Source organism: Metarhizium brunneum, chromosome 6 (genome assembly GCF_013426205.1).
Source record: "Metarhizium brunneum chromosome 6, complete sequence".
Classification (NCBI taxonomy): Eukaryota; Fungi; Ascomycota; class Sordariomycetes; order Hypocreales; family Clavicipitaceae; genus Metarhizium; species Metarhizium brunneum.
In genome coordinates, this window is record NC_089427.1 from 2,509,908 (window position 1) to 2,524,389 (window position 14,482).

Genomic DNA, 14,482 nt, shown 5'->3' on the forward strand with positions numbered 1-14,482 from the left:
CTGAGCTCTTACCCACCAATGATGCGCTTCGCGCAAACGCATTATCGTTCTCAGCGACCCTCCACGGCGGCTCTCTGTTCCCTCCAAACTTCAAATGAGGCTCCCAACCTCAATCTCGCACCTTAATTTTTTTGGCCAGTGAGAGACCATAATGGCTGCCCCGAAGATGTAGGTCAGCCAGTTGCTCCGTATTAATAGCAATTTACAGAATCTAACCTCTTGGCTCCTTAGTATCATACTCGGCAGCCTCAATGGCCAGCTTGAGCCCGTGTTCAACAAACTAGCTACTCTCCACGCCAAGAACAACTTTTCGCTAGCAATCCTAACTGGCGATGTATTCACCCCAGATACCGATGATGAGACGATTTCCGCCCTTTTGAACGGTTCTCTGGAAGTGCCTCTTCCCACCTACTTCACCATCGGGACTCACTCGCTCCCTGAGCGCATCGCTACGAGAGTGGAAGCAGGTGAAGAAATCTGCCACAACCTTCACTTTCTGGGAAAGCGCAGCATCACAAAGACCTCGGAAGGTCTTCGAATCGTCACTCTGGGTGGTCTTCTGGATACAAAAGTGGTTGGCGGCCAGTCGAAAGAGCAGCATCTACCATTCCACACCGACGACGATGCGAAGGGATTGAAAGGCGCAAACAATGCCGACATCTTGCTGACGTCAATGTGGCCTGCCAATGTATGGAACGGCTCTCAAGTCGTGCTCGGGCCAACTCACCAGGCTTCCATCCAGAGCACCCAAGCAATTGCAGAACTATGCGCGACCCTAAAACCACGATACCACATATCCGCATCCCCAGAGGCATTCTTCTACGAACGAGAGCCCTTCGTGCATCAGTCCAGCTCAGAAACAGAGCCAACCTCCGTCACAAGATTTATTTCCATGGCACCCTATGGCAACGAGGCCAAAGCAAAAGCCATGTACGCCTTCACCCTCAACAAGTCAGACACCACCGTGCCCAAGGGCATAACAGCCTCACCATTCACCCCGAAAAGGAAACGACCCCTGGACGACGACGAAGGCGGCTACAGCCGCTTCGCCTCCCACGACAACAACAGACGCGGTCGCCAGAATAAACGCCGCCGCGAGTCACCTCCCCCCGGCCCAGACAAATGCTACTTCTGTCTTTCCAACCCCAACATCTCAGCCCACATGTGCTGCAGCATCGGCGACGAATCCTACGTCACCACCGCCAAGGGACCACTCCCTACCTCAACCACCTTTGCCAACGAAGGCCTCAACTTCCCTGGTCACTTCATCATCATCCCTCTCCCACACGCACCTACCATCCCCAGCATGGGACCAACCTCCGACCCAACTTCCGACGCCGTCAAGGCCTACAACGAAATGAGCCGCTTCCGCGAATCCATCCAAGCAATGATATCGGCAAAGTCGTCCCACAAACTAGGCGTAGTAACCTGGGAAATATCCCGCGACCGCAACATCCACCTACTATGGCAGCTCATGCCCATACCCGCTGAAATGATTCACAGCGAAATCGCAGAAGCCGCTTTCCGAGTGGAAGCCGAAAACCAAAAATACCCGTCCTTTGTCACCAGGGAGCTGACGCTGGAAGAGCAGCCCACCTTTGGGGACTACTTTCGCGTTTGGCTGTGGGCAGATAACGGCGAGGACAAGATTAAGGGCAAGTCCCTCGTGATGCCCCTCAGCGCAGACACACGCTTCGACCTCCAATTCGGGCGGCGCGTTATTGCGAAACTACTAGGCTTGGAAAAACGATTCATCTGGCAGGACTGTGAACAGACGGTGGAAGAAGAGACTGCAGATGTAGAAGCGTTTCGGGAGGCATTCAAGGCGTGGGATTTTACTCTGGGGTAAAGACGGAGATGAAAATCAACGCACGATGGTAGTGCATTTTGTCATCTCGTCAATAGGGTTCATGCAATTCGCCAATTTCACAGGCGTCCACATACACTGGGAGATCAAAAAGGATTCGGGCAAACAAGGCGTGTGGCTGGTCACGCAGTATACTATGATGCACTGCAATACAATATAATATGTACATATAAGCTTAGCGATAGCGGAAATATGTTCCGTCACGGACGGCATCTCTGATTCAATTTCATAAAACTCTTACACCACTAAATCAGAGGCACTCTCTCATCTATTTACATTTCTAGGAACACGAAAACATCTGGTGATAAAGGAAAATGGGTATTGTGACTGCATACGCTATAATGAAAGGTACTGATTGCATACGCTATAATACAAAGTAACGTAGCCGGCCCTCAGTACGAGGCCATCCGACGGGTGAGCATCGACAGTGTGGTGTTGCGCGAGCTGGGTCGGATCTGTGCAGTGGGAGAGTCGTTGATACAGGGCTCTCGCTGTCCGAAGGCGAATGTCTGGGAGCGTCCCAGGCCCTTTCTCGCTTTTAAACGACTCATTTCTCTTTCGCATGTGCGTTGGTGCTTCTCATCGGACATTTCGACGTATTCGGGAGGGTAACACCTCCCACGGTGTTCGGCGAAGAACTCGCTATATCCACCGTCAAGGATATATACCTCGGGGTACGTTAACTTGGGGTAGTGCTCTGCATTTACTGTCCGGTCATGAGATCGAACATGTCGGGCCATTAATGGTGCACGATGGGCTGAATACTCGCAGTGGAAAATCAGTAAAGTGCGGCCTGCAATTGGTGTTTGGAATAATTGGGTAGCCAGAAGTTCTTTATCATTGTGGTTGACAGCTCCCTCGATATGCCCACCGTCGTATTCATATTCGAACCGACAATCAATAACCATTTTTTGATCAAAATGGTCTGCGTATTTACCATCCAGAACATTAAGCAATGTCTCCTTGGCAATCCGAGGGATTGAATCAGTGGGATCATCCAGCAAGAAATGGGGAAGCACAGGTTCATGAACTTCTTCAATATCCACGACTGACTTCAATGCTGACGCAGGTAGCTCTTCGGCTTCAGTCTTGGGCTTCATAACGTCGGCAGGATGTTCAAACATGCTCAACGACCGACGAACTTGTTTGCGGTTTCTCAAGAACGGATTTGACTGCCTTCTAGCATGGCCATTAATGGGCGACCCAAAGCGAGTGGCTGCAGCACCGCCAATACCAGTGAATAAAGGGCGAGGTCGAGCGACTGCGGCTAGTACGCAGGGGCTGTTGTCAGGTACAGGCTCATTCCGCTCCTGTGGCGGAGAAGCGGATTCGAAGCATTCCCATAGAGAGAGGTTGGAGCTCATGGCAGAGTCGGCGCCAAAGCGGAAGGGAGGTAATGGGTTATGAGTATCGCTCTGAGCTCTCGAGAGCAACGGGGTGGAACTAAGTGCTTTCATCCGACTCAATGAAGGCCTACGGGGGGCTGCTATCCTACGGCTGCAGACTGGCAATCAGTAGAAGTTCCCCAGGTGCGTGTTAGGGCAAGAGCAAAAGCTTGGACTCACTCAGCCAGAAAGTAATTGGCCGCCTCCGACGAGAGCTGGCGAGAAATGGGCGCTGGAGAGTCGAGAACCATGTCTTGGTCATATGACGGTATAGAGCCTGGCGTCGGAGAACTTATCTCCATCTGTGAAAAGAAAGGTGCCTTGTGCGGGAGAGGAGACAGGTCCATATACTCCACGACGGGAGCAGGCGAACTCGAAGGCAGCGGAGGAGTAGTCACAAAGTCTGATGTGACGGTCAGTGCCGCACAGGCGGTATACAAGCCACAGCAATGAAAACTCACGACGACTCTTTATGCAGCCCATCATCATGGCGAAAAGTTTGATTCTCGAAAGCTTGGTTCTGTGAAGGCTGTTTGTCTGTGGAAGGCCGATTCTCCATCATGTCTTAATAGCTGAACTGCATGGATGTAGCGTATACAATGAAGCAAGCCAGGGAAAATGCAAGACGCAAGACGCAAGACGCAATATGCCAGATGCCAGATGCCAGATGCCAGATGCCGGACGCAAGAAGAAGAAAACTACTGCAAGCCAGAGAAAGAATCGACTGTACGAGCAGACAACGCAGCGAGCCTCGGAATATGGGCGGGGGGGAGCAGGAAAAAGAGTCAAGAAGGTTGGAGTCGAGTTCCAAATATTGGCCGGACACCCAAAGCCACCACAAGTCCGGGCACGCTTTCTCACGCAAAAAGAGAGGCGGCACTCAATGAAGAGCGACGACCTTCTCTTGTAAAATTTGCGTCGATTGCCGGGTGAGGCAATTGGGAGGAACAAGAAGCAACTTTGTGAGAAGTGGACGAGGGAGCAACGCCTTTTGAATGGACTGTGCAAGTGCAACGGACCAGGCCCAGATGCTGGGGACGAGATGGGGACATCGACGTTGTTAGGGGTGACTAGAGCGAGGAGGGGGTGAGCAGTTGAGCACCAGACTTGAGCACAGCGTTCACTAGATGGTGCGGGCGGGCGGTAAGCACATGTGCACACCAGTTGGCCCGACATCTGGAACTCGTCAAGTCAAGTCTGGTGCAGTCAATGACGAAAGTCGGCGCGCCTGCAGGGAGTTTCAGCGAGCAGCAACGGGCTAAGCTTTGGGAGTGGGCGCTACTTGACATGTATCCCCCCAGCGCCAGGCAACCCAGCACTTGTGCCAGGCACCGCGGTAGAACAGTGGACGCGCTAGCGGGTTGCCGGGTGTGCTGGGTGCAGGGCATGCCACCCCCCCCCCCTCCACCTGCCCCTCCCCACTGTACTTCAGCTTCGCCAGCGCGAATAGCGTCACAATCCCTGGACCCAAGCAGCCAAGCCACTCCAGCAATTGGTGCATCGCAAGCTTGTCACCTCGCTGAGACCGGAGGCATGTACCTGGCTCTCACGCGCCTATAGCACAATATCCCGTGGTATATTAGCGTAGAGTGGTTGTACTTGGTGGTGTTGGGGAAGACACGATATAGTCCGGTGTATTTATTATATCAGATTACTTTTGATGAGCCAGGTGCCGGCAACTGTCAACTGCCCAGTCTCTGGGTAAAGTACCTAGGTACCCCCTCAGCAGACACATGGCAATTCGTACCCGAGCTTGTATAATTGCCTCAAACTTCTGCTGGCATCAACAAGCTTTTTTGGCCTCTACCAGGGCCCCTTCAAGGCTGCGATTGGGCGGGCCATTATGACAAAACGCCAATTGACTGATCCTCAGCCTATGTACGGCGTATCCAGGTACACTAGCATCTGGACCTTCATGCGAACATGGACGACCCGGCAACCCGCAGCTGCGCATCAGCAAGCATCGCCCTGGTATGCGAACATGCTCCACGGCCACGAGCACGAAGCAAGGCTCACGGGCCAAGACGCAAGAGGGACAAAAAAAAAATCCAACTTCACTGCTATTAGTAGTGTATAATATGGATTGTGCCGTTGGTCCATCCAACCGTATGTAGCTGCCCTGCATCGCCGACCCAGAACGACCAGGTCGCCTAGCAAAGATCTTCCGGTTGCTCTGCGGAGAGTGGAGAATTGAAGGGACCGAACATTGAAAGCATCAAACCGAGACAGTCCTCTTCCTTATCCGCCTCCCTCGTCACGTCCAACGCCTGCCTGGCCGAACCAGGGACGGAGTAATTATTCACGTATTTTGGCTGGGCACGTCCGGGGCTCGTCGGGGGTTCAATGCCTTCAGGGAAACGCACCCACGCGCCGGACGGATAGTGCTGAGGTCATGTGGTGTCATGGGAAACGTCAAGCAGCTTCTTGACTCGGAGGCGAGCACATTGAGCGGGACAGCAGGGTCAAGATGATTACACCAGATTCCAACCGCTTGCTCCCGCCGACAAAACGAGCGGCTAACGGGAATTTGTACGCTCTTAGCGTTGACATGACCGCTACAGTTGCATGCTGCATGCCAGATGGTGATATTCTTGGTCGATAAGACTCCATAGTTATTGTCCGTGCTATCAATGCCATCGAGGTCACGCAGACTGCGTTGCTGGGTTAAAAGACAAACTGGAGATCAAATGACGGACAGAGAAGCACTGGGCATTCGAACCCCGGTCCGAATCGGCTCTTTTCTTTTTTTTCCAGATTGGAAAATCTCGGCCAAATCAACACCTTCGCCCTTCAACTATCATATGTATAACATGTCATCTAAGACTCGGACGATGAGCTGGGGGCGTATTGGTTCACGGCAAACTATTAGCTTCGTGGAGGCCAGAACAAATCCCATCGATTGATCCCCCAAAGCTCCCTTGCATCAAACGCCTCCTCTATGTAACACATACATACATACATGCTATTCCCATTTACTCTGCACATAGATTGGCAGAATCGCGGTTTTCTCCCACAATTCCCACTCACACCCGCCCGCCCACATTATGGCTCGGGTGTTCTGGTTCAAGGTCTCAGTGTGTTCCTTCCAAGGGGTCTCCCAACAGCCGACATTGGACAGTTGCAACGGAGCCGGCCAAGAAAGAAGAGTGGGAGAGCTGATTGTCTTCGCTCCGGCCGGAATCCTCCCAACACGCGACGGTTTATGACATGGGCAAGACAGGTTTGACAGGCTCATCCCGCATCCCTTGACTTGGCATGGGAGCCGGATCTCGATTAGGATCAGCTGAGTCAACCCTTTGTATGTATGTAGCATGCACGCCCAGTCGCCTTGACGATATTCTGACGCACATTGTCCATTCTGCATGTATGTGCACATGTATATGTACGTGTACATGATCGTCGGCGGCCCTAGTCGAGCTTGCGTGCAACCTCCCACGGCCCAAGGGTACATATTTGAATATTCAACACGTGCAGCGCTCCAGTGGGAGAATCAATCTCCCATTGCGGCGGCATGAATATGTGCATAAGTACTTAAGTATGTACGTACATACATACATGCAGGCCAGTCAGTTGCTGTGCGTTTTGTCGACTACTATTTGCGTCCCATGGCCAGTATTTTCTCCTCACAATACTAGCTCGTTGCCGGAATTAGAATTGTAAACAAGGCACGGTCCCAGCCATGAACCAAACTGGAAGCAACTAAGCCAAGCCAAGCGCCCCGATGCATGCTTTTGGCACAAAGACAGCCAGCTGCATTGGTTGTTTCTTCTGTGGGCGTAGAATTGGTCCATTTGGGGACATGCATGTCAGACCAGGAGGGGAGGGAAGGGGTGGGGGGACGTCAATCCCAACTACTATGTACTTACCTAGAAGTACCTACCTAGGTAAGTTAGGTAGGCATGTACCAGACTATTCCCAGTGCCTGCTCGCACTGCTCTGTGGTTGCTCGAGACTACCAGAGGGGTATTGATGTCTGGCGTTGGAGCGGAGCAGGCTTCAAACGTCAGACAAGTACGTACCGTCAAGCTCTGAACTTGCTTCGCAAAATGGTGCGCGCAGTTGGGGAAAAAAAAAAATTGAAATAATCATAATCATGATGGAACCAGGGCATGCATAGACCAGCAACAGTCTCTCAAACGGTCAACGGCGGTGTGCACTAGGGGCCGTGTCCCAAGATGATGACGTTGCGCGTCCTGGGCTCTTCCACTCCGTATCCGGCACTAAAAACGATGGTTTGTTTGTCGATTGCCCAACCGCAGCCCCGATTTCCTCGACGGCGAGTTTCGACAGCTCGCAATGCACAAGACGTCATACCATACCCTCGCACTGCCCTTTCTTGGCTTTTCGGTTTTGGCGGTCGGCGGGAGAGTCGGAGTCACCATGGTCATCATCACAAAGGCGAGCAAGGATGCACGAACGCCCATTCTCTACCCACCAGCATGTTCCCTGAACACCATGGCCCGAGTACGTAGTTGCAAGCCCAGATCTTGCCATTGGCTTGAGATCGAATTTCCATCGAATTCGCATCATCCGATAGTCTGCCTATCCATAAATTCTCGAATTCATAAACGACGGCACCCAACTAATCATGACAGCTACGGAGTATACGTCGCAGAAATGCGAAACTCCCCGGACAAAACAAACACCAAACGCCCGCGTCTTTTGTTTACTTCAGCCACGGCGCTTACTGCCTTCTCCGGTCTCCATCTTCGTGCTACACGGAGATCACAGGGCTGATAATGTTCCGTGATGCCCCCCGGCAAAGCCAATTGCCGACCTAGCTCGTCTTTTGTCCGCGAGCTCGAGCAGACGACAATATACGCAACTACTACAGACTACCTAGGTATTACGACGTGTTACTCGAGAAACTACCAATGGCCATGCTGCCAGCGCCCACCGACTTCCTCTAAAAAGCAAGGCCTCGGGCACGGCGAACCAGGGATATCACACGAGATTGTCCAATCACTTCATGGAACGACTCAACTCCAGCCAGTGTCCACCGCTCAGCTGGTCCCAGATCCTTCCAATTTTCCCAAAAGAGTTGCCCAGACCGCGGAGCCCCCGCCACATCAAACTTCAACAATGGCGCCAGTCGCGAAACGCACTTACGCCCTGCTAGTACGTGGGCTGTGTCCAGGCGAGAGCACTTGAGTGCTTTGATTGTCAAGCTGCCTCAGAACGAGTCTTCTGACCCCGTTTCCGACGAAGCGGGGAACCAAGAGCGAACATCATGGGCTAATTATATGATGACGCCTCGTCTCCGTGCTCCATATGTACATACTATTTCATGAGTTGGTTTGAGACTTGGCCGGAGGCTGGTTTTGGTTCTTAAATTGTCCAAGCTTGCCAGACACAATCCGGCCCCCATCGAAGTGTCGCATTGATGCGGCGGCGTCGCGTAAATAAAGTAAACAAAAGTTGGTCAATAAAGCAGCGCTGGAGCGCGTCTTACCCCGCCCAGCAACGCCCTTCGGCTACCGCGAAGTCGCGAAGTCACGTGACTAGACACCGAGCTCGCACACCGCATACCCTTGGCCGGTGACCAGACCCACTTTGTAGCCGTCACTCCCTCGGTGTGGTTTGTTCAAGCCGTTGTGCCGCAGCAGCTCGGCAACGAACCAAACATTGAAGTGTTTCAGGTTGATAAGGCTCGGTGCAGATGTTGCTTTCTGCAGGACGATGACTACAAGCATGCATATCTCGCTCCAGTTCATGACACCTGGTAGAGTATCAATACCATATGACATTTGAATTAATCTGTAGACTGAGCAAACCACTCCACGAGATGAGCATCAAACAGCAGACCTGGGCAATGGGGCCCTGATTTCTGACCTCTGTGCTTTCTTGTCAAAAACTTCTCCACCTCTGCACACGGACATGAGACGAGGATATCAAAGATCGGATAATATGTCTTCTGGGGCATGGAAAACAATGTCGCCTAAAACGTAGCTAGTTTCAAAGCACCACATGCGATCCGTGCTTTTGTTTGACGTGTCATACCAACTCACAATCAGCAGAAGAATATTTTCAGACCATAAAAAGTACCAAGTACCTAGGAGTTTGGGACTCATTGTTAGTTTAGGGTAGCCAGGCCTGCAAAGTGCGACTCCCATGCGGAGGTGGGGCAAAACATAGAGCGGTCAAAGTTGGCAGAACCAAATTATCTAGGGAATTTCCATCTACAGCTGCGAATTTAGTAATGCGACAGCAATCGAGTGGAAATTCTTGCGCCAGACCACCAAAGACAAATGGCAGGAAAACGGAAGAGAGGAGCCAAAGATGGCGCCAATACCTTGTCATCTGGCCCCAAAAAGGCCAAAAAGGGCAAGATATCAACCCACCTTTCCTCCAAACCGGACATCGAAAAGAAACCATTCGTTGAAGCGCCCATTGGTGACGATCGAAAACGAGAAGCAGACTTGTACGAAATGCTGGGAAGCGAGGACGAAAACGACAGAATCCAGGCCGCCGACTGTATTATTTCAAGTCTTTTTGACGGCGAAGGGGCTTCTGAAGCTGTTCTCCAACGACATCTCGACCGGCGATTGTTCCGAGGCCTCGCGAGCGGTCGCAATGCTTCTCGCATTGGATTTTGTCTCGCGATCACCGAGATTTTGGTTCAGCTATTCGGAGAAAAGGATCTTTCAAATACGAAATATACTGGATTGTCATTTGACAAGGTGTTGGGCCTCTTGGCTGAGAAAACTCAAGCTGTAGGCAACATTCCGGGGCAAGAAGAGCGAGACTATTTTCTCGGCCAGCTATTCGGAATCGAGTGCTTTGTTAAGTCCAAAACTCTGTTCAGGGATACCTCGAGGTGGGATTCAGTCCTCAATCTGCTGCTGAAACTGGGCAACAAGAAAATCTGGCTTAGACCTCAATGTGGATGGGTGTTGGTCCAGGCTCTCGAGCAAATGGACCAAGCCGATGCGGCGGAAACGCTATCCAGGATTGCAAAAGCTGGTTTGGCAAAGACCCCAGAGGGGGCGGCCGCCTGGATCGTTGCCCTCAATCGATTTCCTACTCTGCAGCCCCAGCCGTGGAAGAACCCGCTTTCCAGCAAGTCTCTCCCTGACTTGACTGCAGTCCTCAAGGAGAGCTTCAAGGAAAATGGGAAGGATATAAACGATAAAAGCCAGAATGGCGGAAAGCATGCATCGTGGAGTGCCCAATTGCACTTTGTGTGGGATCTCATCTTAGCACGGTTTCTCAATGCCAAGTCGGATAAGGCGGAGGAGGATTTCGAACAGTTTTGGAATCGGGTTGTTGACGGTATGCACTCTTCTTACCCCGTTTTATTATGTTATCCCTGCTGACCTCACATCGATAAAGATGGTCTATTTTCCAAACAAGCCACGGACGGACAAAAGTTCAAGGGTTTCATGGTCTTTCAGAAGATGCTCGAAGGGTTTATTGAGGTGCCATCGAAAGTGCAGTCACTTTTCAGTCGGAATTTAATGTCATGTCTGGTGAATCAAGCGTCGAAAGAGGACCGCTATTTGCACCGAGCTGCTATCAAAGCCCTGAAGTCTATCGAAGTGGTCGTATCAGCTCACCCATCATCTCTGACACCTGTTCTCGCCAACCTCATCGGGAAGAATGGTGTATACGGTTTCGACCAGCGGACGAGTACAAAGACGGTGGATAGGCTGTTGCAAAACATCAACAAAGAAGACGCGGAAGCTGTGCTGGCTGTTGTTCGACAGCCTATCAAGACTTTGAAGCAAAAAGAAGCTGCTGACGCTCAGTCTATTGTTCGGACATATGCTGATTACCTCGCCAAGATCCTGAATGCATTCGCCTCGGCGCCATCAACAGATGATGAAGTTGAAGCTACCAAGGGGTCATTTGGGCCAGTTCTACAGGAACTCGCCGGATTGGCGTATGCTCAGCCAAAGGATATACCGGAAGATGCTCTTACCGAACAAATTCGAGAAATGTGTCGCTCTCGCCTCGAGTCGTCACTTGCCAAGCTCGCTCGCTCAAGCAAAGACTTTGCCCTTTTCTGCGAAGCCGTAGCATCAATAGACGCCAGCGCAAAGAATATGGCCCCAGAGATCAAAAAATCAATGGACGACGCCCTGGCACGCATGAACAAGCTTCTGAAGCGGAAGTCAAAGACACAAAGCGAAAAGGAGACAGCCCAGGGTCTCGCGATGCTCCACGCAATATCCATTTTCCAACTTTATAATGATGACCCTGATGCGATGGAAGTATTGGACGACCTTTCCCAGTTCTACAACAGACTTAAAGAAAAAAAGGCGAATAAAGACGGCGAACAGAACGAAGGTAGTTCAGAACTGCTAGTTGAAATACTTCTGTCGATGGTTGCTCGTCCCTCCTCTCTAATGAGACAAGTTTCTCAACAAGTCTTTGAGGCATTCACTGGCCAGATATCCGCCGAGGGCTTGGAGCTCCTCACCGGGCCACTAGCCTCAGGAGAAAGTACAAAGGGCCAAAAGGAGCTCTTCAACATAGATGACGACGCCATGGATGTAGACGAAAGTGAGGGTTCAGACGAAGACGAAGACGATCAAGTCGAAGACGTCGAGGATGCCTCAGATTTCGAAATCGACTCTGACATGGAATTCGTTGACCTCAACGGCGACGAAGACGGCGATGCCGCCTCCTCATCGGATGATACCAGCCCCAAAAAGAACAAAGGCGAATGGAACAACCCCGAAGAACTTGACGAAGTGCTTGGCAAAATCCTCAACTCCCACCGCCTCGACAGAGACGTCGACGCCGCCTCCTCCTCCTCCGAAGACAACATGTCCGACTCGGAAATGTTCGCCCTGGACGAACAGCTCTCTGCGGCCATTGCCCCACGCATCAAGTCGTCCCAATCCGACGCGAAAAAGGCCAAAAAGGACGCCAAGCAATCCGTCATCAACTTTAAACACCGCATCCTCGACCTCCTCGACATATACGTCAAGAACGAAGCTCTCAACACCCTTGCCTACTCGCTGCTCGTCCCGCTGCTGAACCTCATGCGCACAACGTCTGCAAAACCGCTCGCCAACAGAGCCTGCGAAATCATCCTCGCTTACCAAAAGGGCCTCCGGAAGGCGAGGGCCGGCAAGGAGAGTGGCGACGACGCCCTCGGAGCGGATATGCTGGGCCTGTTGGTGCAAATACACGACGAGGCAGGCAAGGACAATTCCCACGCGTACGCCAAAGCCGCCAGTGCTGCTAGCTTGATCGTGGCCTCGAGCATGTTTGCGGGCGATAGGGAGGCGATTCGTGAGGTGGCGGGCGTGTATGCCAAGACACAGAGTGATTGGGTCTTGGGAGACGTCACGATGCAGAACTCGTTTTTTGCTGACTGGAATAACTGGTGTCAGAATCATGCTTCGCAGAGTCGGACGTGATGTGGATGTGGTTGTTCAAGTCGTGTACATAGATTCGTAATTTGGGGCCCATGGAAACGAGCGAGTTGCAAGGGAGATAAAAACAGATTTTTAAGGCAGCATCACACACTTGCCCGCTGCATAGTCGAGGTGAATGTCTAGGTAGATTTGTGATGGAAATTCAGGCTCACATTTTTGCTGGTGTGATGGACTCCCCCTCTCTCTCTTAAAAAGGTTCATTGCTTATTCTCCATTGCCCAACCATATAAAGCATTATTCTATGAACCTGCCGTGTGATAGTACAAGTGCTTTCGCCGCGTGCGCAACTAAGTCCCCTTCCCCTTGTTGCTTCGCGAACCCTCTCTATTCCTCCATCTTATCATCGTCCTTCTTGTCGTTCTCGTCGTCGTCGTCTGAGTCATCCTCCGCCTTTGCTAATCTCTCAGCCTCCTCCCGCAACTCCTTGGGCACCTCGACATGGCGACCCTTGGTCGGACCGTCCACACCACTAATCCAAGTCATTTCCAGTTCAAAATCCTTGTCCTTGTTGTCCTTTTGTGCAATGTAGATAATTCTCGCAGCCTCCTTGACGGCCTCCTCCATGGTCATATTGCCTGACTGCAGATCCAGCTTCTCCAGCTCAGCCTTGGCCGCCTGACGACCCTTGCCCGTAGCAGCACCGTAGTAGCCCCAGTACAGACCACTGGGCTCAATCATGTACAGGAAGGGACCGCCGTGCTTACCAGCGACCTTGCCGCCAGCACCACACTTGGGGCCAGAGCCAACTTCTCCGTCGACGGGTGTCTCTTCGGATGTGTCCACGCCGCCGACAATGGCGGTGATGCCGAATGGCCGGACGGAGCCGTACATGGTGTATGCCTGGAGATAGCCGCCCATTCTGGAGGCAAGATCGGCCGTGGGGATCGGGGTCTTGAAGTTTTGGCGCCAGCTTTGGGACTCGTCGCGGGCACGGTCGACAAAGTGTCGGCCGTCGGGGACCATTCCTGAGTAGACCTGGGTGCACAGATTAGCTTCAGCTCCGAAGACACGTTTTGTGTAGAAATGAGTTTGCTTTGGTAACGGAGTTGCAAGGTTACGTACAACACCAACGTGGCTGTCGACGGTAGCGATTCGCTTGTTTGCGCCGGGCTTTAGCAGCTTTGATGTCACCACCTTCTCAACAGCTAGGACGACGCCATCCTTGCACCGAATGCCGATTGAGGTGCCGCCATTCTCTACTGCTTTAACCGCATATTCCACCTGGAAGTTGCGGCCATCTGGCGAAAAGATGGAGTTGAGAAGATCGTAGCCCGTTCCTATCGATGTCTGGATGTTGAGGGTTGGTTAGCTTAGCTTGCTTCACGGGTAGGGCATGCAAACAGTGACTGCAAACCACTGACCATCTTGATAAGTTGGTCTCCGTGAAACCTGTCCGAGAGATGGTTTCGTCAGGTAGAGAGGCTTGTTGTGTGAATGGCTGGGGGAATTATGAGGAGTTGAGATGGCAGATATGGACCTGAAGCTCCAACCGACAAGCATCGCCAGGCAGCCTGAGAGCTGCGTATTGCAGTGTGCTGGCGCGAGGCTGGCTTGCAGTTTTTGCCTGAGGCGCCAAACTCTGGTTGAGGTGTCAGCCACATGAAGTCGAGCTGAATGTGGCTGACGCGGACACGGCACACATGTCACGCATCCACATCGGATCCGGAGCTCGGGGGCCTGTGTCCGTTTATTAGATCCCTTTGAGTGTGCGCAGGTTCAATGAATGTACTCAACCCACTCTTCTTATGATACTTCAAGGTACTTTTTAACTCCAGTAAATAATTAGTTTATTCTTATATTTATATATATCTTAAAATATTAAGTACTTATCTTATATTTCT

General features: G+C 51.8%; 4 protein-coding genes across 4 annotated transcripts; 2 read left to right on the forward strand and 2 right to left on the reverse strand.

The window, feature by feature from the left end:
• Positions 1-151: 151 nt before the first annotated feature.
• G6M90_00g101020 (uncharacterized protein) lies at positions 152-1,849 on the forward strand (the record flags this gene model as incomplete). The annotated part of the gene is made up of 2 exons (XM_014690757.1): positions 152-168; positions 232-1,849. The coding sequence occupies 2 exons, from the start codon at positions 152-154 to the stop codon at positions 1,847-1,849; spliced, it is 1,635 nt and encodes a 544-aa protein (XP_014546243.1).
• A 410-nt stretch (positions 1,850-2,259) lies between these two features.
• Positions 2,260-3,741, reverse strand: nimT (M-phase inducer phosphatase; the record flags this gene model as incomplete). Its single annotated transcript, XM_066131583.1, has 3 exons — positions 2,260-3,364; positions 3,433-3,655; positions 3,714-3,741. 3 exons carry the CDS (start codon positions 3,739-3,741, stop codon positions 2,260-2,262), a joined length of 1,356 nt encoding a protein of 451 aa, XP_065987584.1.
• A 5,759-nt stretch (positions 3,742-9,500) lies between these two features.
• On the forward strand, positions 9,501-12,623 carry pol5 (rDNA transcriptional regulator pol5; the record flags this gene model as incomplete). The annotated part of the gene is made up of 2 exons (XM_014690755.1): positions 9,501-10,524; positions 10,585-12,623. The coding sequence occupies 2 exons, from the start codon at positions 9,501-9,503 to the stop codon at positions 12,621-12,623; spliced, it is 3,063 nt and encodes a 1,020-aa protein (XP_014546241.1).
• A 342-nt stretch (positions 12,624-12,965) lies between these two features.
• On the reverse strand, positions 12,966-14,005 carry Psma3 (Proteasome subunit alpha type-3; the record flags this gene model as incomplete). Its single annotated transcript, XM_066131584.1, has 3 exons — positions 12,966-13,616; positions 13,704-13,928; positions 14,003-14,005. The coding sequence occupies 3 exons, from the start codon at positions 14,003-14,005 to the stop codon at positions 12,966-12,968; spliced, it is 879 nt and encodes a 292-aa protein (XP_065987581.1).
• Between the last annotated feature and the right edge of the window lie 477 nt (positions 14,006-14,482).